Source organism: Channa argus, chromosome 16 (genome assembly GCF_033026475.1).
Source record: "Channa argus isolate prfri chromosome 16, Channa argus male v1.0, whole genome shotgun sequence".
In the NCBI taxonomy this organism is placed as follows: domain Eukaryota; kingdom Metazoa; phylum Chordata; class Actinopteri; order Anabantiformes; family Channidae; genus Channa; species Channa argus.
In genome coordinates, this window is record NC_090212.1 from 19,463,061 (window position 1) to 19,487,499 (window position 24,439).

Below are 24,439 nucleotides of genomic sequence, written 5' to 3' on the forward strand. Positions count from 1 at the left end.
GTCAAGTGTTTTGTTTTCTTCAACAGCAATGATATTCTGGATGAGTGAGGCTGAGATGGACGGTGTGAAACTTACATAATGACTTAAATGAACGGATTAGTATAGAAGGCAGTGATGCATGCCTTGCAGTAAAATGATAAACGTCTTGGACTCATTGAGAAAACAAGTTGAAACAAGTGGGTAATTGCAAGTCAAAGGGAGGACGCAGCTTAACTTAAACACTCAAATGCCATGTGTTTTTTTCCCACCAAGCTAAAGTGAACAACAGTGGCTCTGAACACCGGGAGCTATTTAAATATAATGTAGTGGCTCAAATGCAAGAACATGGTGAGGTTAAAACCCACGACATCTTTACATTCAAAAATAGATTATTTCACTATGAATATATGTAGGGATTTTTAGACTAGATTGGATACACACTATTGTGTCATCGTAATGTGCAATATACCGTATTGATGGGCTGCTCAGGACATAAGTGGACGCTCATTGGCCCAATGGCCATAGAGGATTTGTGTCAAATGCAAATTTTATGGTTTGAAACGTGCAGTAAACCCAAGGTGGCATTAGTCCACTGAAAGATTTTTTGCTTTAATAGCACTCGGAAAAGTAAAGAGAGGCAAACGATCCCCCAGTGGGTATGAGCCCAGTTTGCACAAGATCCTGATCTCAGGTTATGTTCAGGTTCTGTGGCTGTGAGAGACCGTGACCACTCTGCTAAACACACGTTTGTAATAAATGCAGCCTGAGTTTGAAGGCACATGCATGAAGGTACGTGCAGTGTGCACGGGAGCCTGTTAGAGAAGAACTCTGGTTTATTTTAACCTGGGTCAGACTCATTGTTTTGTTATATTCCTCTAAAATGAAGTCTGACAGGGCAAAAAATCTAAACAGGTTTTAAACAACAGATGTTATTTGACATAAGCAATCATTGTTATTTTCCCAAACTTGCATTACAGTGCTTCACACCAATGTAGGCAAGTAAAAAGACTTAAATTTGTGGAGGCGTAAGACGACAAGGGCTTGTGAAATAATCCAGGTCTGCTCAAAGCTTAAGTCACCGTCGAACCAAATGCCAAGATTCTTTGCAACAGGCTTAATGTGCCCTAACGGGGGAGCAGCACGTGGATGGTAGGCTCTGTTTCGCCACATGCCGCAGAACGATTGCAACAATCTCCGTCTTTCGAGCCGTCCAGCTTTTAATCTCGCACAGGCAGTCAAGTAAAGAATTCAGCATGTCGTGATCAGAGACCTTGACAGGCAGATACGGCTGCGATATGATCCGCATAACAGTAAAAGAAACACCACGTCTACAAATGTGTCTGAGGGAAGAGCATGTAGAAAGTGAACAAAATGCTTTTTCTCGATTCTATTATTTTCTTGCCAAAAAATATTTTTAGTAGCAATAACCTGTCAGTGAGCCAATACGTTGTTCTGCTGCAAAATCATGTTTGTCCTGGATGAGATTAGACCTGTGTTAAAGTATCTGGCCACCGTCAGACACACAGAAAGCTGCTGTTCTGATGGTCGGTTGAAACTGTCCCACAAACAGTGCATTCAGAAAGCTTTTTTAAATTTTTCTTACGTTGCAGCCGTTTACTGCACCTTCCAACGTGACAACAATCGTAAGCACACAGCCAGGACAGTGAGTGAAAGGCGAAACAAGAACCGATCCAGATGTGCAAAGCTTGTTGCGTCATACCCCAAAAGACACGAGGGTGGAATTGCTGTCCAACAGTACTGAGTAAACTTTTGTACATGAGAGATTTCATGTTTGTAGAAATTTACTGAGCTTTATACAATTCTGTTTTCACTTTGTCATTAGGGGGAACTGAGTGTAGATTAATGACAAAGCAAATGAATTTCAACAACTGTAGTATCAGGCTGCAACATAAGAAAATTGAAAAAAGTGAAGGGGGGTCAGAAACTGTTCTGACTGTCCAGAGGTGACAGGTAGAGCTGCAAGAGATCAATGTGAAAGTTTGTTGGTGTGTTGAATTGGCCTCCAAAATTTTAGCTTTTTCTTTTATTCGCCAATTTATCAACTGCAGAAGTCGCAATGTAGCTAGTTGATGGGGGGCCCGGTGGATCAGTGGGTACAGCAGCGGGGTTGGGATGAAGAAGGCCGCGGGATCAAATCCCACCCCACCAGGTGTTGCCTTGCCCAGCCACCAAGGGCCACCCCGGAGGTGGTCCCGAGCCCGGGGATAAAATGGGAGGTTTGCTGCAGGAAGGGCAAAACTCGAACACGTTCCACTGTGGTGACCCCTGAAGGGAAAAGCCGTGGATCTTCTCACAGTTAAGATAGTTGTTATGAATGTTAAAGATAAAACAGAAGTAGCTTTGCAACATCTGCAAATCCTTAGATTTCTGACTTTGGGACCCTTTTTGATGCACTCACCAGCTATTTTCAAACCCACTATGAAGTTCAGCAGTGCTCTGCGGTGGTAGTACCATGCACCATGCGTGATCCCCAGAAAATCAGAATGCACGCTGTAAAATTCAATCAAATCAATTTTCTATGGATGTGTTGGGAATGAATGAGATGCCAGATTAGGAAGAATTGGATAAACTCCTGAGCTGTTTGTGGGAGGCGCTGGGTCCACAGGAGTGTCAAAAACCATAAGGAAAACGAAAGGATTCAGGTCTTACTTAACATGCTTGATCATATGTTTTGTGACCTCGTACAAAAGCGGCTTATTAAAACAACACCGCTTCTTTCAGGCCGCTTTGAACTTCGCTGCTTGTAAATTTCACTCCAGCGACTCCACGGGAGGTCAGAGTTGACATCCATGCCGTGCATCTCGAGTCCACTGCCAAAACAACAAAGACATGATTAATGGATGTTTTTCCGTCCTTATAGCATCTCTCCCTTAAACAGAGTAATGACCCGTTTCAAAAGAGCCGGCAGCAGCTCATCATATTCAGAGGAGTATTTAAATAACAGAGTACTTCACCCTTTACTAATCAGTTAACTCAAGTCAAATCCGTGGTAATAAGAATGTGCCTCTTTTTTAAAGGATACCTTTATTTCTTAAACCTGTTTGTCAGTCTGCAACCTGGATTAGCTGGCTTGTTTGTGGCACCGCAACGACGACGGTTGGATTATTCCTTTAAGAGGTTTAAGGGCAATGACATCAATATTGATCATGTGCAGGAATTTGAAAACACACTAAAAGTCGTGTTGGAACCTTAACCCCAGTCACCTTATATTTAACTCCTCTATGCTGGTACAAATGGAGCCAAAGCAGCAGAATGTGTCACTGCACTGTAGATTTAAACTTTGGATCTGCGATGATGAATATTACGTGTGTGTGTGTGTGTGTGTGTGTGAAAGCAAGCTGGAGGACGAGTGCACTCAGCCCCAGGTGGCTCTAGTGAGGAACAGCTGTGGTTGCACTGGGCAGAGGTGTAAATGCGTGTAAGGCACGAATGTGAAGCCGAATGTTCCTGGATGAGAGCGTGCATGCTCAGCAAGTCTCCGCTGAATAAATAATGGCCCAGAAAAGAGAAAATGACACTTTACGTGGGAACTTACAGTATGTGCATGTTGTCTTTCCCACAAATGTGGATGAAATTTGTCATTCCAGCCTGTACTTTCTTCAGGTCCCCCTATTCTCTCCCACCGACCCCTTTAGCTGCTTAGCAGTTGAGTTGGGAATAACCTATGCTTTTTGATGGGTTGTTAGCCTGCTCTCTAAGGCCATTCATATTTTATTTGACAGCTTGGTGAGAGCCGAACTCACCAGGAGACACGACTACAGGCAGTTTACAAACTAATGAGCGGGGCTATCTGCCAGAGGAGCTGAGCGTCATCATGGCCGTATTGACTGCGAGTTCGCTTGGGTGGTGGTGGTGGTGGGGGGGGGACACATGATGATGGATTGGGAAATAATGCGGCCAGGAAAAGATGGTCATGAAAGGGGGCTTTGCATTGCCTCCACGGAGCAGGCTCATTACTGGAGAAGTCAGAGGGAGTATGGGCACTGAGGGAGGCAGAGAGGGAGGATGGATGGAGGAGACGGGAGGAGACAGCTGAATCAAGGGTGGTGGCAGCGCTGAGAGTTGGGGGGGTGAGTCAGGTGAGTAAGGGATGGACCCAGATGTAGGAGGGAGTGTTGCAAAGATGGATAGATGTATGAAGAGGAAGGAGCAGTAATTACAGACCCTGTTGTGCAGTTGTAGAAATGGAGGAGCTGCTTTTTCAGCTCTGCCACTCTGCATTTACCCAGCAGAATGAAATATTCAGCCATTAGGCCTCAGCTGAAACACATCCAGTGCCCAGGCTCATGCAACATTAAAAACACCATTTGTGTTCTATTCATTACAAGGCGGCCTATTACATATAATCATGATTTTGGTTTAGTTTTTACGTCTGTAAATGCAGCACTACATCTAGTCTAGAGGTGAGACTAGCAAGTCGATACCGACTCCAATTAGGCCTTGAAATCATTGGCAAACATTGCCTGGGATTTGATTTTGCTCAAACCGCACACAAGGATGAAATGCTTTCTGCTTTCCTCTCCCGTCTTCTAGAGTCTGAAGTAACGACGGTGAACCGCTGCCTGGACGCTGCCAAGGCGTGTAACATAGATGAGACTTGTCAGAAGCTTCGTACGGAATACGTCTCAGCCTGCATCCAGCCGTCGGCCCGCTCGGGGCCCTGTAACCGACCAAAGTGCAACAAGGCGCTACGGAAGTTCTTCGACCGCGTTCCCCCCGACTACACCCACGAGCTGCTGTTCTGCCCGTGCACGGACACGGCCTGCGCAGAGCGCCGGAGGCAAACCATTGTGCCAACGTGCTCATATGAAGACAAGGAGAAGCCCAACTGCCTGGCTCAGCTGCGGATCTGCAAGGCAGACTACGTGTGCAGGTAGGAATAAAAAGGTTTTCTTACATCCTGACTGCGCCCAAGAATATTTTACACTTAATTTCCTGAGGTGGCATCGCTTGATTTCGTGGACTGATGATCTGCAGCAACTTGTGTTAAGGGATCACAAAGGTGTTTTAGCTCAGTTACTGCAAAATACTTTATAGTATTTTATTCTACACGACTGCTAGTGCTGATGGATCTGCTGTGTCCTGGTCAAGTGCTGCTCTAAATCTATGACGATTTAATGCTGAATTAAATATTTTTGAGAGGTAAAGGCAGGAGAAACATGGTTAGATACGCTACCTTAGGTTATCCATCTTCAGTGTTGAACCTTTTGAAAACACTTGTTTCATCCAACAGCTCTCGAGAACTATCTGATGCTTCTTGTCTTATGGAAATGTTTGACCAGCTTAGATGGATTTTCTACAATTGGTTTGTGAAAGATTGAGGAATAGTGCGAGGGAGCAGAAGAAACCATATCTCCACCACAGAGCCCCCAATGACGGCCCCTTTATGTCATCAAAGACATCGTAAAAACAATACGGGAGCTGGTAGGTTTTTACATGATTTCAGTGTAAAGAGGCAGAAAATACAAATGCACAATATCATCTTACTTATTTGGAAACTGAATCGCTGTAGAGATTCTGTTCAGATCTGCTTTGGTCTCCACCAAGTCAAGGGGAAAACTGCTCGCTATTAGATGCCAGGTGATTTATTTTTCTTCTGTGCTGGCCAGATATTGCATGGTTAATTTATTATGGGTTATTATGAGTCATTGGACGTGGAACAAACTTCTAACAAAACTCGAGTGAAACTTTCACTTTTTCCATTCTGGGTCCAGTTATTCAGACAAGACGAAACCTTTTACTCGAACGCAACCCTCAGCTGCATCCTCACCGTTTCCTTCAACGTGAGGTTTGCTCATGTGGTGGTCGTGCACAGTGACTTTCAGTCAGGACGATAAATGGCACCGTGTACCTCAGAAGATGGGTCTAGCTTGTATGATATGTTCATTTAGATTTAATTAGTCAGCTGTGTTTAATGAATTCAATTGTTATACTCATTAACTGGGTTTAATTAGTTCAATTAAATTCCCACATTCATTTTCTAGGGGAAGCAGCCAGGCAACAAGCAGCCCTGTGAAAAACAAATATTATTAAAATGGCCATTATCACTTGGGATTCACACACGACTTTCCTGCCAAAGTGCTCAGAAAATAGTTATTAACATACGCATAAGACATTGAGACATATCTGTACAAGATCATTTATCTAAGTCGGTATATTTATTCAGAATTACATCCCTGTGGATATGAGACACTGATGAAAACAGAGATTTGAGTCAAATCTAAATAGATTTTAAATGTCCAATCAAAAAACTAACAATGTCCTATGATGTCATTAATATTCAGAGGATGTATTTCTTTCTTTCACTGGAGACGTAAAACACGGAGTTCTCAGATCCATCCAGTCAGCCTCCGCTCTCTGGCGCCGTCACCAGCATTTAATCTAGTTCCTCTTCAAATGTCAGGAAGACAAAGGGCTTCATCTGTCACGGCTATCGATCAGGCATTATTCTCCAACACCGCCCCGATGGATAGAGCATCCCAAGGCCCCCGTGCGGCCCCGCCAATTCCGCACCAGTCAGCTGGCATTAACCGGCAGCCTGCAGAAGATGCCTTCACTTAGAGCGCGGCCTATGAGTTTTACGCACATCATTACAATGACATGACAAATGAGGGCAGAGCGCGGAGTTGCGCTGCCCTGAGGGGATCCTGTTGCAAATGGCAATCGACGGGGGCTGATGATATGATATGATTGCGGCGATAGCCTTGTATGATGGCGATGATGAGACTGGGTGTCTGGGTGGCTGGCAGGAAAGGTGAAGGAGGCAAGGCAGAGGCTGGCTGTGGGAGTATTTATATGGAGGATCCATATTTGTCTAATCTGCTCACAGCCAGGCCTGCCAGAGTGCACCCTCAGTATTTAGAGAGCAAAGTCGAGGCCTCTCTTTGCCCCTCATTGACTCTTTACAGCCTGGCGGCCTTCCAGAAGCTGACAGGTTGGAGAAAGTGAGGGGGAAGGAGAAAGAGAGATGAATGTCACCAGGGGTGACTGGAAGGGGGGTTGAAGTGCAGCAGAGCAAAGGATCCTGAAGCTGATGCAGGAGCAGGAGCAGGGGCAGGTAGATGAGAATTGTGGGTTTCAGATCTACAGCTGTCACTGACAGGACGCAGCGGCACCAGCCGGCCCTCCCTGACACCATGTGTGCAGCAGCCAAAGACAAGTAAATGATGGATGGCGTGTTATTGGTCCCACAGGTCTCGCTGGGCACAGTTCCAGTACGATTGCCAACCCTCTGAGCAGAGCGCCAGCGGATGCAAGCAGGAGAACTACGGAGCCTGCCTGCTCGCGTACACCGGCCTGATAGGTAAGAACCAAATCCTTCCATGTCAGCTCCAGCTCACCCAGCTTCTTTGATGAATTGTGGGAGCAGAGCGCTTTGAGAAGGAGGAAGGTGGAGAGCAGACAAGTGTGCTGAACAGGGCTCATAAGAATGAATCAAGGCTTGTGATGAGAAGCGTGGTTCAATGATCGATGGAGTGCTGATTAATGTTCCCGTGGCGTCCCTCGCCAAGTTGTTGGCATCACAAGTAGTGCAATTACAACTATCGACCGCTCTTTTGAGAGAATTATCCCCGACATGACAATGAGTGGGAGTAGGGAGAGGCGTAGGACGTGGCCTATTGTACTTTGGATAAATACCTAACAAAAGATCCCATAATGCACAAAGCACTTTTAACAACCACTCAGTCAAACGTGGCATTTTGAGACAACAATACAACGCTGCACTGCTGCCTAAACGGGTGGGAAAAGGTTGCTTGGTTTGTGAGGGGCTGAAGGATTCCGATAAAGGAAGACACAGACAGAAAGCTGTGCAGCAGTGATTGGACTTTTTTTTTTTTTTTTTTTTAGACAACTCGAGTAGAAGTGAACCACTAAAGTGATTAATGCACCGATTGCTGAGCTAAACAACTGCTCGTGCACTTGTTAGGTCTCAAATAAGATGCATCCCCATCCTAAAGACACCATGCCAGCGGCCACTGTTGCTCCCTTTTTCCTTCACAACGTGACATTGGCACAATTATTCCAACTCCATGTGTGTGTGTAAAAGTACTATAAGTGTATACTTAGTCCCAGTGGAACAAGGGCTGGTGAGAGATCAAGCAGATGATGCTTTCTCCTTCTTCTTCTTCTTGAATTTATAGGACAAAGAAAATCACAAATATTTTGAAATTGCCTGTCACAACAGATGAGGTTTTATTGGTGGGGGGGGGCCCAGTACTCATTCTCCTGAAATAGGAATTACACACATATTAGAACTTTGTTGGCTCAGTTGTGTCAACCCCTGTCAGCAGTGGGGATTAAACCAGTCATCCAGCTTAACTACCCTGCCAGCCTGTGTCTCTGTCTTTATCTGTCCCCCTTTTGAAATTCCTCTCACTTTGTCTCCCAATCAATACATTTACATGGGCGCTAATAATTCGGGGTTAACCTGATTAGAGAAATGCTTTAATGACAGAAATTGCCGTGTGTAAACGCCTTTATTTGATTATCATAACCAGGGTAAGGTCATAATCAGGCTAAGCATTACAAGATGAAATCAGCCAGAATTCATCTCAAAACATTCGATTTGATGGGACGTTAAACTCCTCATTCGGTCTCTTTCCCTTTCTGCGTTTGTGTGAAAACTGCACATTTTGAAGAGGTGCTTTGAAGAACGGCACAAAATAATTAAATATTAATTTCAGTTCATCTAAATAAGACCAATTACTTACGGTCAGATTCAATCCCTGTGCTGTAAAACTGATAAAGTCAGAAGTTGTATTAGCTCTGCTCCTCTTTTACAGGAAGCACAATAACTCCCAACTACCTTGACAACTCCACATCCAACGTGGGACCCTGGTGCTCCTGCACTGCGAGCGGCAACCACAGGGAGCAGTGCAACGACTTCCTGGTGTTTTTCCACGACAACGTCTGCCTGAGTAAGTACCAGCTGCAGAGAGACACCTCTGGCAACTCTATGACAACAAGAAAGAACCAGGACAAGTGTCAGAATTAAAGTCTGTGCTCGTCAACACAATAATCCGTGACGCTTTATACGGCTAAAGTTCTTTGATGTACTGTCCTACAAAGTTCACGAAAGCTCTTACAGTCGCTGCTCTCAAAACTCCATCTGTACTTCTGTTCCTGTGGTTCGGTTTGCACACAGAAGAACAAATCTACCGCAATTACAAGAACTTCATCAACCAAGCTGTAGCTGCCACTGAAGACACAATGATGAAAGACGGGAATGTAACGACTCGCACTGTGTGTGTGTGTGTGTGTGTGTGTGTGTGCACCATTTAAAGTCTGGTATCATTACATCTTGTTGTAATCTTTGACTAATGCTGATTTATACATGAATCACTGCAATTCAATGAAGAATTCACTTGTATGAAAACTTACACTGATAATGTGACAAAGATGCATTTAAATCTACCTTGAATTCCATCACATGGCGGACGATTTTAAATCATTACAAACAAATACGTGCAAATCTCTGGTGGTGGGGAAAAAAAGGCTAATTAGGCTAATTTACGATCTCTTTTATTGAATAATCATAGCTGATTTCACCTTTTAATGTTAGAAAAACCTGTCACAAACACAGCTTGGTCTGAAGTTAGATGGTCCCATTGCTTTCTAGCATGGAGAATGTGGCATCCATGATTTCCTTGAATTGAATTTTGACTGATATTCCACATTTGAAATCATCAGAAGGCGACAGCCACTCTGGATCTTATTTTTATATGGTTGTTTCTTTGCATTGGTGGATACAGCAACAGTCTGTGTTCACTCACAGGGTTTCTTTCTTAGCCAAAACGACATAGTTGCTGACTCTTCATGTCTCTTCAGTCAATGTTAACTTATTTTTTGCTCTAATAAGACTTGCAGGCAAATGGGCCTATGAGGGATGGAAGCAGTGACAGATCAGTGACATTCATAAAACAATACAGCTGTACACACAGTAATGGCTTATGAAATGTGATATTATTTTTCTATATTACGCTGGAGAAAGAAAAGAGAGAACTGAAAGTAGGAAAGTAGAAGCTTGTCTATAAAACAAAGACATCAGCTGCAGTTTATCACTTGAGGTGAAGTTACACCAGTGCTCTTTAGTCTTCTGTTGTAACTTTTATTGATCCAACAACAAAGCGGCTATGATGACACATCCTCCCGCTGAATGAGTGATGGCACCAGTGACAGAAGAATGACACCAATGACAAACGGTGGCTGCTGGTGTCACTGCAGACTCTGGGGTTTATTCTGGGTTATTATTTTTTTTTCCTAACAGCCGCAACAAAGAAAACAGACAGACCAACGACACATGTGACAGTTCAAAGCAAACTGCAGCTACGAACGCAAAATGTCACTGGGCCGTACGTCTTAATTTATGGCCAAAATAAAAAAGCATCGACCTCTAATCTGACATCATCTCCTCCCAAATACAGAGGTGAATCCTTAGTAGTCCATATTTGGAAATGAACATTTCTATTCCTTAACCACGTGTAGTCACACTGGCTGCCCATTCCATCTTTTACTGCATCCCACACAGCCATGCTGTTGTTGGTGGGCTGTGATCTAAAGCATTAACCAAATCAAAATCAGGTTGTACATGAAAATCAGCATTTATAAAATAACGATTTCCATATACATGACAAAGCATCAAAGCATCACTTGTATTAATTGTGCTTCACTACAGGAAGTCTAAACCTAACTGAACTTGAACCACAGCAGTCAACTTCTACCTGAAGAAAAATGCCTCCAGATGACCTCACTGGGAGGAACTTTCCGTTCAGATTATGTTTGCTTGTTGCTCACACTGTGGAGTTTGTAATCATGGTGGACCTGCTTTCCTAGAGCTCCATCAGATGACAACACCTGAACTCTGAAATGATGTCATCTGGAGGAGTTTTTCAGCCAGAAGCAGGAAAATACTAGTTGGAGGGACGTTTAAAAGCATTAATGTACATTTACACCCTAAAGTAAAGCCATAGAAAGCAACGTGCAAATTTAATTTTCTGGAGGCACAGAGAGGATGTGCTGCCAGTAAGGATGTATTTTTACAGTAACTTACTGCATTTCAAGCCCAATAGATGCTTTTAAAAGCAAATCGTTAAAGCATGTTTACCTTTAAATCAACTCCATATTTCAAATAAAACGTACGTTCTCGTATGATGTCAAAGCTCCCAGGGTAGACACGTGCATCCCGCAGCCAGGACTAAGATCCTGTGCGCCGTTTAGCTCCTCAGAGATCCAGAAAAACAAACCTCAGACTGACTGGCCTCATTTCCCCCTTTTTCTTTTTTTTTTGATTGAGGAGGAAAAAGGAAACGCTCCTCTTCTCCCGCCTGAGCCCTTGGCCAAAGCCAAACAGTGCATACACGATAGTGAGGATGAACACACTTCTCACCAGTGATGCGCGTCCACGCCTTCGTCTCCACTGGAGTTCAGTCTCGTTTGCCAGGCACAGACGGGCTATTTTGGGGAGAAAAAAGTGGATGTAATGATTTGGCACGGAGAGTTTGGATTGAATCCAATCATGGGGAAAATGATTCCACCCTGGGACGGATCCTGCATGTCTTCATCCCCCCCCCCCGTTTGTCATGTAATCACAGTGTACGGGGAATGAAGACCCTCCCGTCCTTCCGTTACGCTTGTGTTTCACAAGTGCACAGCACTATTGTCAATTAAATAAATCCTTCTGGTCTGTTTTGGTGCTCCCATCTTCTAGTGAGGGAGCTCGGTGTTATTTCGTGCACCAGGACCCCCCTGTGTCGTTGCTCTGGGCCCTGCTTGCTGAGACAGGACTTCAGATGGCCTTTGATGACTTTGTAATTGAGCGTAATTTGGTTTCCTGCCTTCAAACTAATGAGGTGGACAGAGAGAACGGCGGCGGGGAAGAATACGGTCGTTTGCAGACAGGGGGAAAGGGGGAAAAACTGCTGAAAAGATATTCCCCCTCCGGAGCGAGCGCACTCAGGTTTTAAAAACAGCTGTCAACCTGCTTTACCTCCTCATCACAGCGATAATAAGCACATCGCTATGCAGAATAGTGGGGTTTGGACTTCCGTCCTCCTCTGCAAGCCGAGTGCATCAAGCAGAAAAAAAAAATGAGAGGGCGGATAGAGGTGAAGTCATTGATTTCTGCAATTATTTCAATTGTTTTACAGAAAGGTAAATTGGCACTGCAGCAGCAAAAAGTGAGGGTGAGCGGCAGCGCGTCAGGAAGCGGGCATGCGAGGACTTTTTTTCCGCAGTGTGGCTCCGTGGCTCAGGGAGAAACTTTAAAGTCAAAGTCTAGACATTTACAAAGGGACTGTCACAACAGCTTACTACTAAGGATATCAATTGGCACTTTGTCTGTGCGTGACAGTGGGTGGCGAGGCGCGGGGGCCAGCAGCTGGAGCTGCGCCCCTCGCTTTCCTCATCCGTCAGCCTGCCAGCGCGTCGCTGCATGCTGCCGAGCGCTAACTGCACACTTTCCCACCTGTCCCACCAATGCTAATGACCCACCGCACCATTAACACGCCGGTCCACAGTCTCTATCCCGAGGTGCTGATGTATACAAACCCTCCGCCGCTGCTCAATCTGTTTTCCTCGCTATTGACTTCTGTTGTGTTGCAACTTTGCAGATTCTCTAATTAGCTGCAGAGCTGGCAAACACGAGGGTCTGGGTCACCCGTCCACCACCCCTCTCTCTCTGTCCAGTGCTTGATGCTCAGCACTGCACCAGTGGAGGGGGTACAACCATGGTTCTGCATTGATCGCCGCAGGATTTTGTTTGCTATGGCAAACGACCTCAGGAGGATGGATCAATTTGTTATGATCCTGCGAGGAATCAATATTATTGTGTCACGCCCTAATACTCCACTGAAGGCTTTGAAATTCACTCACTTATAACACACCAGTCGCTTCTGCAATCGGAGGGGTTTTGCTGGGAAACTGATTTTCTTTGCGTGTGTGTGTCTGAGCTCTCACATCCATCTTCCAGTATAGGTTGGGGGGTAGTAATGGATGAATCTCTCATTCATGTCTTCATTTGAGCACACTCTAATTGAAATGACTTTCATGCAAACGTAATTGCTGCAGAGTAGCTCATTAGTCGAATGAAAATGAATGCTCGTAGAATATTAATTCATCAGCTGATCATAAGTCATCCTGGTTATGGTAAATCTTAGAACTTATTGTAATGGGTTTCCTTTGGGGCGTATGAAGCCATATAAAATCCCCCGACGACAATAAATTATACATAGTACAGTATGTACATGCTGTAATGTTCCTCAGTCACGGCGTAAGTAGCCCATTCAAATATTCAACACCATAATTACATCACATAAATCACATCATTAGAGACACGTCAAAGGCTGAGTCGCGTTTTTAGGGAACTAACTCAAAAGTTCAGTGTTATTTTTCTTTCTTAGAAATTGATGTTACACTTATATGAATGAAGTATAGAAGTTAAAATGCTATTGGCCATTTACCTCCTATATCTGACTCCCTAAATCATCTTTTTAAATAGTTGTTTGCAATGCTGGCAGCAAAGCCATGAACTATTATCTCAGTCACTCTTGTGAGGATTAAAACCCCAAACATTGAAAGCATCTGTTTATTTAGTTTTATTACATCCAAACTTGAGCATCTGCTCTATTTTGCAGCTGTGAAAGTGAGGAAACTCTCTACAGATTCACAGTCCTTCACTCGTCATCGTCCAATAAATATGCAGCGATTTCAAAGGCCTAACAACAGTTTGTGTGAAGACACAGCCAGCAACATGCTCTGTGAAGGACTGTGCAGCAAGATATTGAACCCTGGGTTCATGTTTATTGTCGGGCTGTTTGCTTTCAGACTGGATGGATGTTTTTGTAGTTCTTAGAACTATAATCCGAGGTTCCACGTCAATCCTGGATTTTAGCTCCTACAGCGGAGTAGGTGCTAAAAAGGTTATGGTTTTGATATTTTCTTCACGTGACCAAGTCCCCATTGAGGTTTGGAAGATGTGCCCAGTTTATTCGGATTCATCAATTTTAAGTGGATCTCAGCACAATGAGACCACAGTGACTACATCAGCCTGTAGTCCAGCTTTTAGGGCCCCTGCGCGGCTGAAATGACATTTTCCTCACAGGGAAGTTGACAAAAGAGTCCAAACAAATTAATAACAGAATACAGAAATGCATAGTGACTGTCAGCCAGCCTGTGACTTTAGAGATCCTCCTGGCAGTGGAGCTGCAAATAAGGGGGAAAAAAATAAAAAAAAAGCCCCTGAAGGGGGCCAGAATGATTGGTCCAAAAGCATCTAGTGTAGTACAATGTACTGTACGTACTGTGCAAATAGAAGTTAACTCCACTATTAAAGGCCAAGTACATTTACGTACTAAGTAATAGATTCCAAACGTGATGATGAAATCAGTGATTAGTTTACAGGAAGCTCCGTCATTATTATGAACAAATTAATACATCAGAAATTGTAATGCAGTAATATCATAGTCACTGATGTAAAATGAGCCATTTAAGCTAATAAATTAGACGCACTGAAAAAAATAAAAACAGCATTTCCCGACTGACTGATCTTTAATGCATTTTGCGGGCAGAACGGTTGCTCAAATCCAACATGAATATGCATCATCTGAAATTGTAGGTCTACATTACACAGTGTGCACGAGCTAATCAAGAACTTTGCATGGGCCATTCAGGGCTGAGGGCGAATTAAGTAGATTTATCAGAGCATGTTTTCCTAAAAAATTGCTACCTGCTGCTTCAAATGAAACTGATAATAGTTTGCAGGCTTAACAACAAAGCAGTCACATCTTGTTCAAATTTGACGGGAAACAGAAAGACAAGGACAAATTACCAACAATAAATCAGGTAGAACCAGGACTGGATCACATCGTCCACCACATGAGATTAACTCAACCAAAACATTGTTGATGTTAGTGAATACAGGGCCTATTGAAAAGGGAAGAGACCTGTAGTCGACTCAGTTTGTCCAGAAAACATAAGTTACCTTTAAAATATCACACATCAGAGTTTCTGAATATTGTAACGAGTTATTGCATATTGTTACTAACGAGGTTAATCCTGATTACTGCATTACTCTGACAAGTAAAGTAGACTCAGTCTGACTGACTTATATTAAAATATTTCTCTGCTTCTAGCTGAAAACTCCTCCAGATGACATCATCCAGATGTTTTTTTTTTTTTTTCAAATCATTGGGAGTTCAGATGATGTCATCTGGAGGAGCTGTGGAAAAGCAGGTTTGAAATCATGGTCGATTTCAAATTCCACAGTACATGATGTGAACTGAAGGTTCCTCCAAGTGATGTCATCTTGAGGGATTTTACAGCCAGAAAGAGAGCAATATTTTGATATAGAGAATTTAAAGGGAGGTTTCGTGGCATTTATGTACATGTACGACCCAAACTAGAAGCAAAAGACGGACGTTCAAAATCGGTGAAGGCGTCCGTTAAGCTGCTTATATGGGTTTTCTGACCTGTAGCTCGATTGTTTTGGCTGAAAAAACCCACTGTACCAAACATGCTCGGCACCATATGAGCTGCTAGTTTGTCGCTCTGTGGTTTTTGGCAGTGAAGATCAAGATATTTCTGCCTTCATTTTGATTGTACAGTGTAGACGTGACTAATTAATTCTCGTGCTGCAGTGTATTTTCTTGCCTCACGACCCATTTCACGTCAGCCTCCATTAAACCCGCTCTAAAAGTTTACCGTACAACATAAAGGTTTAGATTTAGAATGAAATCCACTCTGACAGCAGAAAGGCGTTTCGCACAGTGCAGTAGGTGGCAGCAGCAGGAGACGACTTAACTTTAATTTTGTTGCTTTTGTTGAACATAATTGTTCACTCCGGCTGCCGGCTGGCAAATCAAAAGCTATTTGACATTACAACCGTTTGGTGATCAGATGTTATGACTCCGCTGTTGTACTGTGGTGGCTAGTGGCTGAGAGTTTGTGTTCTTGATATTTACTCCCTTCATGAGCAGTGATATCAGCCATATTAAGTGGACATTAATCAGCTTTCTCAGGAGCCACCGATGCATCATGCGTTGCCCGATTCAGGCAGTGATAGAGAAATTGCATTGCCGGCGCTCTCGTTCTATCCAGTCAGCAACCAACTACTCACCCTCCGTATTTTATTGTCCAAATCATACTGCAGTACTTGTGTCCTTAATGAAAAGTTTGTTTTGTAAAATTCATTCCTACGTATAACGGTGTGTGGTTGTAGGACTTTGTGCAGCTCCTGGTGGTTATGTGCCTAAGTGAATGAAAGCATTAGAAAATGTAAAAACCCTCCAGCATAATTCATATATTTTTAACCTTTCTTAAAAATTAATCACTGTGCATAACATCAAACCTCATGCATAGAGTTTTCATTTAAGTTATAAATGGCACAAGGCTTGAATTCAGTTCTAGGATTATATATCTATTAGTGATCCTGTGCAGGTATTTTGAACAAATGAATACTTCTGGATTTCTTATTTACTATTATGTAGGTGATTTAAGGTGATTGAGGAATAACAAGTGCTCAAAATGTCCCTCGCTCTTGCATAGGAGCCACAATCCGCAGTCTTTGTGTAAAAAAAGCAACAACCAAACTGAAATAAAAACATTGAATCTCACCAATTCTGGACGTTTAACCCACCTTTTGGATTTTGGCCCCAGTCACTTATTTACACAGGAAGTGGGGGTATTAGAATAATAACAACAAATCCACAGACTATTTTCAAGTTGGTTTTAATTACCAGACAAAATGCATGACATTTAAAGAACAGCAAGAAGAAATACAAAACAAGAAGATGTGAAGTGGGGAGGAGGGAAAGATGGCAGCAAAAGACAGGAAAGGATGTAAATAAACATTACAATACTGCAGTACAGCTACTACTGTACACATAAGGCCATCCTGTCTATGGTTGGAGCATTTGGTGCAGGAGTTTCAGGAACAGTGAATCAAACCTCAGCGGCCTCTAGTGTGTTTGAGGACCTCTTAGTAAAATGGCTGATGAGACAGGTGTATTTGTATCGAGCGACGGGGCCGAATGCTGTTTGAAATTAATGTGTCAAACTAAAAAGAATACGCTTGATGAGTCACTTTAAAAGGCTGAGCTGTCCTCGCATGCCATGACCACATCATAATTACAGTCCATCAGTACATAATTATACCGTGAGAAATCACATCACAAAGAGCGATGCGGGAAGAAAAGCCAAAGTAAACTCGACGTGGTGACTGATGTGTGGAAATGAGCAAACTTTTACCATTTAGCAGCCACGTGACGAGAACGGCATCGACACATTCTGTTAAACTGCCAGTCATCACTCTCATTTAAAATGACATCTCTGCTGCTCTCGTGCCCTAGAAAATGCCATCCTGGCCTTCGGGAATGGATCGGATGTGAAAACCAGCGCCAGCCAGCCCGGCATGTCCAGTCCAGCAACAGACAACCAGAGTCCGCACTTGGCAACCACCGCCCCCGGCATTTCACTGGAAACAGAGCAGAACAATCAGCGAGCACAGATACCTACTCAGGTAAGATGAGTCGTAGACGAGGCTGAAAATATCATGTACGGCCTTTTTTTTTTTTTTGATGTAGACACGGTTGGGTCATATAACTTTGGCTGTTTGCTTTAAAATACTGGCAGCAGCTGCAGACAGGTGGGAGTCTGCATAACCCAGACAGCACCGGCCACAGTCAGCCACAAAAGTGGAAATGAGAAGAATCAAAGCTGTGTCAGTCACGGATGCATGCAGGGATCTTTGAAAGAAAAACTATGTGAACCCTCTGGAATGACCGAATTTTCTCTCCTAAATGTTCTAAAATGAGATTTGATCTTCATCTTCAAGTCATAAGTTTAAACAAACACAATGTGCTTTGGAAAATAAACAGTCGGTATAAACCGTCATCAAAAGAGATTCAGCTGAACCACACACCATTATTTGTGGGTGGGTCTGTGGTCTCTCCTCTGAGCAGAACCATATTGTCTAAACGTAGAGACAGTTTGTCTAATTTTGGAACTGATCAATATGTAAATCACATGCGTTAATAGTTCAAACCGATAAACTGAAGAAACAAAGGGTTCACTTTCTTTTTTCTTAGCACTGTGAAGTTATTGATAACTGCTCCACTAAAGGTGCATTAAAAATAATTATTAGTGGGGTCATTAGATCTGTGCAGAAAAAGATTCAGCTCATGAGCAACATTTGTAACAGCTGATAGTTCAAGCTCCCTGAAAAAAAACTGGAGAACGACTACAGATCACTAACATATGGTGAGCAGAGTTCCAGCTAAATGATATTTGCACCATGATTACAAATGTAAACACAGACTTAATGATATAAATAATGTCTTTTATTGTATGAAAGACATCAGTTACTTATATAAACATGACATTGAAAAGTTAACAATTATGGTTTTTATCGTGACAAAATGCAGTCGTCGTGGACATTTCTGTTATTGCTGCGTCTGTGATCTTTGGGGTCGAGCTTTCCTCACACATCTCAGGGGCAAAAAAAATGAAATAAAAATCCTTCCAATGTTTAATATTCATAACAGGTTCTGTAAACATCATTAATGTGGCCCATACAATGAGGTAGTTAAGTAAACAAAGAGTAAACATATATTTTAATGCTGACAGCCTGTTTTGCATTAATGTACACACAGTATTTCATATTTTGATAATGAGGAAATTTATAAATGTAAATTTGCTTCAAGCTGAGGAAATTTGTTCCATGCACTCGGAAAAAAAATATGCTGTAGATGACACTGACAATCTGCCAACACACAAACTCAATAGGCGAAATGTATAATTAGGCTACTAGCTGGAGAAAGAAGCTCAAACGCCCAAATTATACGTTATCAGTGTATGAACTCCTAGTGTCCCGAATGATTGTTTCAGCAGTCTGCACCATCCTCTGACTGCATCACACGAGACGGGGAGCGACATTTTCACCTGATAGTAGAGTATCAAATAACCGACACGAAGCTTCCTGTTGCATTAAAATAACTGATAATTCAACAAAAATTTAATTTGTTAATTGTTTTTTGTTCCACAAATTTCTCAGCCCCATAGTGGAGCGGTGAGTCTGGCTGATGTTTTATTAGTTAGTGAGGTCTATGGCACGGATGCAAAATGATTAGAGGAAGACTAAAGTTACAAAACAAAGGCAATTTTTTTTCCAAATCAAATAGGATATAAATTACCTGACCTCAAGCTGTCCCCTGTCAGACTGGTAAGATTAGAATAATGCTTTTTTTCTGTATTTTCGTCTTAAGACCATCACAACAGAAACAGAAGATTGAAGAAGATGGTGTGAAGTGGTCTCAGGTGTTGCTTCTCCTGTGCTGGGCCATCGGGTTTCTCTTGTAGAGCTTTGAATACACTGCTCTTCTTGTGTTTAGGTGTTTGGGCTTTCGGGTGGACGTGTCTTTGTCTCAGTGTGTTGGTGGATTAGAAGTGAAAAGGTGTGTGGTGTTTTCTGAAGATCCTTTTGAGCTTCTCTGACATTCCAGCAGTGTAAGGAAACACCAGGTTTTACATCTGACTCCGAGTCTCTGCTCTGTCCGTCGTCCTTCTGTTGGATCTGAACACAGGATAAACAGAACAGAAAGGCCAGTCTGTTGTCATGGGTTTCCTCCCTGGTGAACTTGATGTTGATGTGGTCTGTGAAAGCCTATATCTCCTAGATCTTGATCTTTACCCAGGTGTCATCTAAATATCTGAACCAGTGGGTTGGTGCTGTCCCTGGGAAGGAGTTGGCTTTCTTCTCCACTGCCTCCATGTATAGGCTGGTGACAATAGGTGCCACTGGAGAAGCCATGGAACATACATGTTTCTGTCAGTAGGTGAAGTATGTGGTGTTCACACACAAGTCGAGAAGCGAGCAAATCTGATCTGGGTGGAAGTTGCTTCTGCTGTGAGGGTGTCATCCTCTTCTAGTCTGTCTTAATCCTCCTGGGGATAGATGAAAAAGCAGCTCGAAAAATGGCAGACAGGTTGAGAGAACGATTTTCCATGTGGACATCAACGGGTGTTTAGGGTCATAATCGTTACATCTAGATGATTCCACCCTGTTCCCACCTTAACAAGCCTGTAGTGAACACTTTCTTCCAGAAGAGGCAGGAACATAGGGCGACGTATAAGAAGCACTCAGGTGGACGACATCCTGTAGAGACGTAATCTGAAAGAGATCAGTGACTGTAAAGTGTTTGTAGGGGAGAGTGTAGCCAGACAACACAGGATGGTGGTGTGTAAAATGATGCTGGTGGTGAGGAAGATGAAGAGGAGGAAGGCAGAGCAGAGGACAAAGTGGAAAAAGGAAGAATGTTGTGTAGTTTTCAGGGAGGAGCTGAGACAGACTCTGGGTGGTTTGGAGGTGCTTCCAGATGACTGGACCACTACAGCTAATGTAATCAGGGAGACAGGTAGGAGGGGACTCGGTGTGTCATCTGGAAAGAGGAAAGTGGACAAGGAGACTCGGTGGTGGAACGAGGAAGTTCAGGAGTAGATACAGGGAAAGAGGTTAGCTAAGAAGAAGGAGGACGTTGATGAAGAGTGGAAAGGCAGTTGGTCCTGATGACAAACCTGTGGAGGTATGGAAGTGTCTAGGAGAGGTGGCAGTAGAGTTTCTGACTAGTTTAACAAGATCTTGGAGAGTGAGAGGAAGCTGAGGACTGGAGGAGAAGTGTAGTGGAGGACACTAGTAGGGCAGAGGTGAGCAGCAATATGGATTCATGCCTAGAATGAGAACAACAGATGCAGTATTTACTTTGAGGATGCTGATGGAGAAGTACAGAGAGGGTCAGAGGGAGTTGCATTGTGTCTTCGTAGATTTAGAGAAAGCGTATGACGGTGCTGAGAGAGGAGCTGTGGTATTGTATGAGGACGTCTGGAGCGGCAGAGAAGTATGTTAGAGTGGTGCAGGACATGTATGAGAGCTGTAAGACAGTGGTGAGGTGCTGTAGGTGTGACAGAGGAGTTCAAGGGGGAGGTGGGTCTGCATCAAGGATCGGCTCTGACCCCCTTCTTGTTTGCTCTGGTGATGGACAGACTGACAGATGAGGTTAGACAGGAATCTCCATGGACTATGATGTTTGCAGATGACATTGTGATTTGTAGTGAGAGCAGGGAGCAGGTGGAGGAAAATCTAGAGAGGTGGAGGTCTGCTCTGGAAAACAGAGGAATGAAGCTTAGCCGCAGCAAGACAGAATACATGTGTGTCAATGAGAGGGACCCAGGTAGAACGGTGAGGTCACAGGGAGCAGAGGTGAAGAAGGTGAAGGACTTTAAGTACTTAGGGTCAACGGTTCAGAGCAACGGAGACTGTGGAAAAGAGGTGAAGAGGCGAGTGCAGGCAGGTTGGAACGGGTGGAGAAAAGTGTCAGGTGTGTTTTGTGATAAGAGCATCAGCGAGAATGAGGAAAGGTGTTCAAGACGGTGGTGAGACCAGCGAAGTTGTTGGGCTTAGAGACAGAGACATTGAAGAAAAGACAGGAGGCAGAGCTGGAGGTAGCAGAGCTTAAGATGTTGAGGTTCTCTTTGGGAGTGACGAGGATGGACAGGATCAGGAATGAGGACATCAGAGGGACAGCTCATGTTAGATGTTTTGGAGATAAAGTGGCCAGATTGAGGTGGTTTGGACATGTTCAGAGGAGACATTGTGAATATATCGGTAGAAGGATGCTGAGGTTGGAGCTGCCAGGCAGGAGGTCTTGATGAAGACCAAAGAGGAGATGATTCGCTGTGGTGACCCCTGAAAGGGAAAGAAGACTACAACTGACAATTTTATGTGGTTATGTACAAAGAGCAGTAATTTTCACACGGTTTACTCAATTGAATACAATTACAATTGAACCAAACCCTTAAATTAAAGCTGACAATCTAAACAGTTCAGATCATTTGTGGTAGCATTAGATTTAAACTCGCCTCTTAAAAACATTTAGTGCAGTAGTGAGAATTCTTCCCGATCCAGTGTCGCAAACAGGAGACGTTGGAGACAAAATAAAGCGGAGAGAACAGTGCTGAAGCTGGTTTAGTGTGAAGGATGAAGGGAATAATGTGGAGATGGAGCTTGACTGATTGCAGAGTTTACTCTGAATATGTTCACAGCGGTAAAAACGCCTCTCGCTGTGAAACTGTGTCTGGCTGATAAGTGAAAATGTCCCTGACACTGCTCATCTTATTTTTCAACTGCGGAAAATTTGGTCATTATAACCTACAGAAGCAGTTTTTTTCCCCACTGCTTACGTTGAAAAGTGACTAACCGCAGTGTTTTCCTGTAGGTCAATGAGAATGACAGACTGTGGGGTGACGAGGGAGACTCCACGCTTCCGTCTCCTGGTTTGTCGGACCACGGCGCCGAGCCCGTCCGCCCGTCCCTGCTGCTGCTGGGCCTCGGCTGGCTGCTGCACACCCTCATGCTGCTCTCTGACCAATAGGAGGCCTTGATCGCCTCTCAGGACAAAACTATGACAGTGTTGAGGGGAGGGGGGACTCTGTTCTGCCCTGCTACAGCTCTCCCCCCCCCCCCCTTGTCACAAACATCATCCTCAGTCTTTTTCTTTTTGTGAATCATGACTCAGAGCAGATGCGTTGTGGAGACCATCCTAAAGTGTGGGGGGGGGAGGGTGAAAAGAAGAAAGTACGCACCTTGTTACACACTTTACATCTGCTCAAACTGTCACACACAGACTTTGCTCATCTGATCCAAGCTACATTCAGAAGGACCTGTGGTTTCAGACTGTGTACAGTGGAAAGACACTGAAGACTACAATACAAAATTTTTTTTTTTTTTGTCCTCGAACATTCCTTGATGTAAAAGAAAAATATTAAATGTTAAGACTTTTCTGTCAGATGAACTGTGTTGAAGTATTACACGAGATTTAAGGTGAATGTGTTGGTCCACCTGCTAATTCAGCTTTATTTTAATGCTACACAACTTTGTTAGCCACCATGTTATTGAGTTCAATCACATTACATTTTCAAATTGTTGTGCTTTCAGTTCCAGGTATGAAGAGTCCATTTCCACATGAAGACTTAACTTTGCAACATGATTAAACAGACCACCCGGGGGTCTGGAGCAGTAACTTATCCAACAATGACCTATTTACAGAGGACGGGACACGTGAGACAGAAACAAAAACATGTTGCCAAGCTTGTTTTCACTGTAAATATACTTCAGTTGGTCACCGTGGAAATGACAAAAGGGGTTTGCACCTAAATGAAGGTCACCTGAAGACAATGCCGGCTTCTCTCATTAGCCACAAAATGGCCCGCTAGGCTTTTGCTAACTAGCAATCCATGTTCTCCACATTTAGCATACATCCAGTGGTACTCGGGAAGGTGTCCAAACCTGTCCACCAGTACTGATTTCCTACAAAGCACTGACTGACTGGCTTTGTGTGCCCATTTTCTTTTTACCATCCTTTGCCAGGTGTCCTCCATTTAAGTGCAAACCCTGCTTGTCATTTCCATGGTGACAAACGCAAGTATATTTACAGTGAAAACAAGCTTTGTGCAATCTCACAAAAATTGTTTTTTTTTTTTTTTGTCCCTCCATTTTTACTAGCATTTAATAAATTGTAAATTTTCATTTGGAAGGAGACTCTTCATGTGTTCATTAAGCTTTAAGTGTGAGCGCCTGACACGTTTGGGCCTGTTCCTCATCAGAACTGTTTAAAAAAAAAAAGTGGTTTTGCTGAAACACCAAGAGATGGAAACAAGTTTATATTTTTTAAATGTATGTGGACTTTGGCTCAGAGAAAACCTATATCTATCAACAAGTTTGTGACCAATCATGCAGGCGGCGCGGGTTTTAACGCACAAGTGGACACAGCTTTTTTTGTTTTTTGAGAAACTGGTGAGATGAATGTGGTGTTCTGCGTTGGCCCACTGCCTGCTGGGACTATTGCTCAGTGTCGACATGCAAGGATTTACAATATGCACTGGAAAAGCACAGCTCACATTTGTGGAGCAGCCATGTCATGTTTAAATATACGGTGTAAAGAGTCGATTTGTCATTCTCACTTCTGCCATCGGATTCAGTGTCTGACGAGACACGTTTGTTTCACTGCGTTGTTAAATGACACAACATGAGGAGAGAATGTGTTGCTACAAACTGACCTGGTGGAAATGGCACATTCGGGCTCAAGTTGGACCTAAAAAGCTCACGATAATGGAACAGCACAAGTTCTACGAGAAGGAAAAACCTGTTTATGCTCATGTAGATTTGAATTCTTGGTGCAAAGGACCTACAGTCACAGAAACAGCTGGAAAGACGGGTTCACTCGACATCATTTTCTCACTCTAACAGCAGCCACACATGCAGATAGTTTGGTTGCATTTGCCCAGATTTTGAGATTTGTCGCGCTCTGACATTCATACAAGTGTCCAAAAATACAATGATCGTAAACTAAGTTTAGTTTGTGCTGCTCACAACATTAAAAACCTGTTTTCATGT

At 43.4% G+C, this 24,439-nt stretch overlaps 1 protein-coding gene across 4 annotated transcripts in view; it reads left to right on the plus strand.

Moving 5' to 3' along the window:
• gfra4a (GDNF family receptor alpha 4a) overlaps positions 1-24,439 on the plus strand; it is a 131,836-nt gene extending 107,397 nt beyond the window's left edge. For all 4 annotated transcript variants that reach the window (XM_067479831.1, XM_067479832.1, XM_067479830.1 and 1 more), the window contains 5 exons: positions 4,534-4,873; positions 7,194-7,303; positions 8,784-8,918; positions 17,343-17,512; positions 22,263-24,439. In XM_067479831.1, the coding sequence (XP_067335932.1) occupies positions 4,534-4,873; positions 7,194-7,303; positions 8,784-8,918; positions 17,343-17,512; positions 22,263-22,418 (911 nt within the window). In that variant the 3' untranslated portion in view covers positions 22,419-24,439. The remainder of the gene's footprint in view (positions 1-4,533; positions 4,874-7,193; positions 7,304-8,783; positions 8,919-17,342; positions 17,513-22,262) is intronic.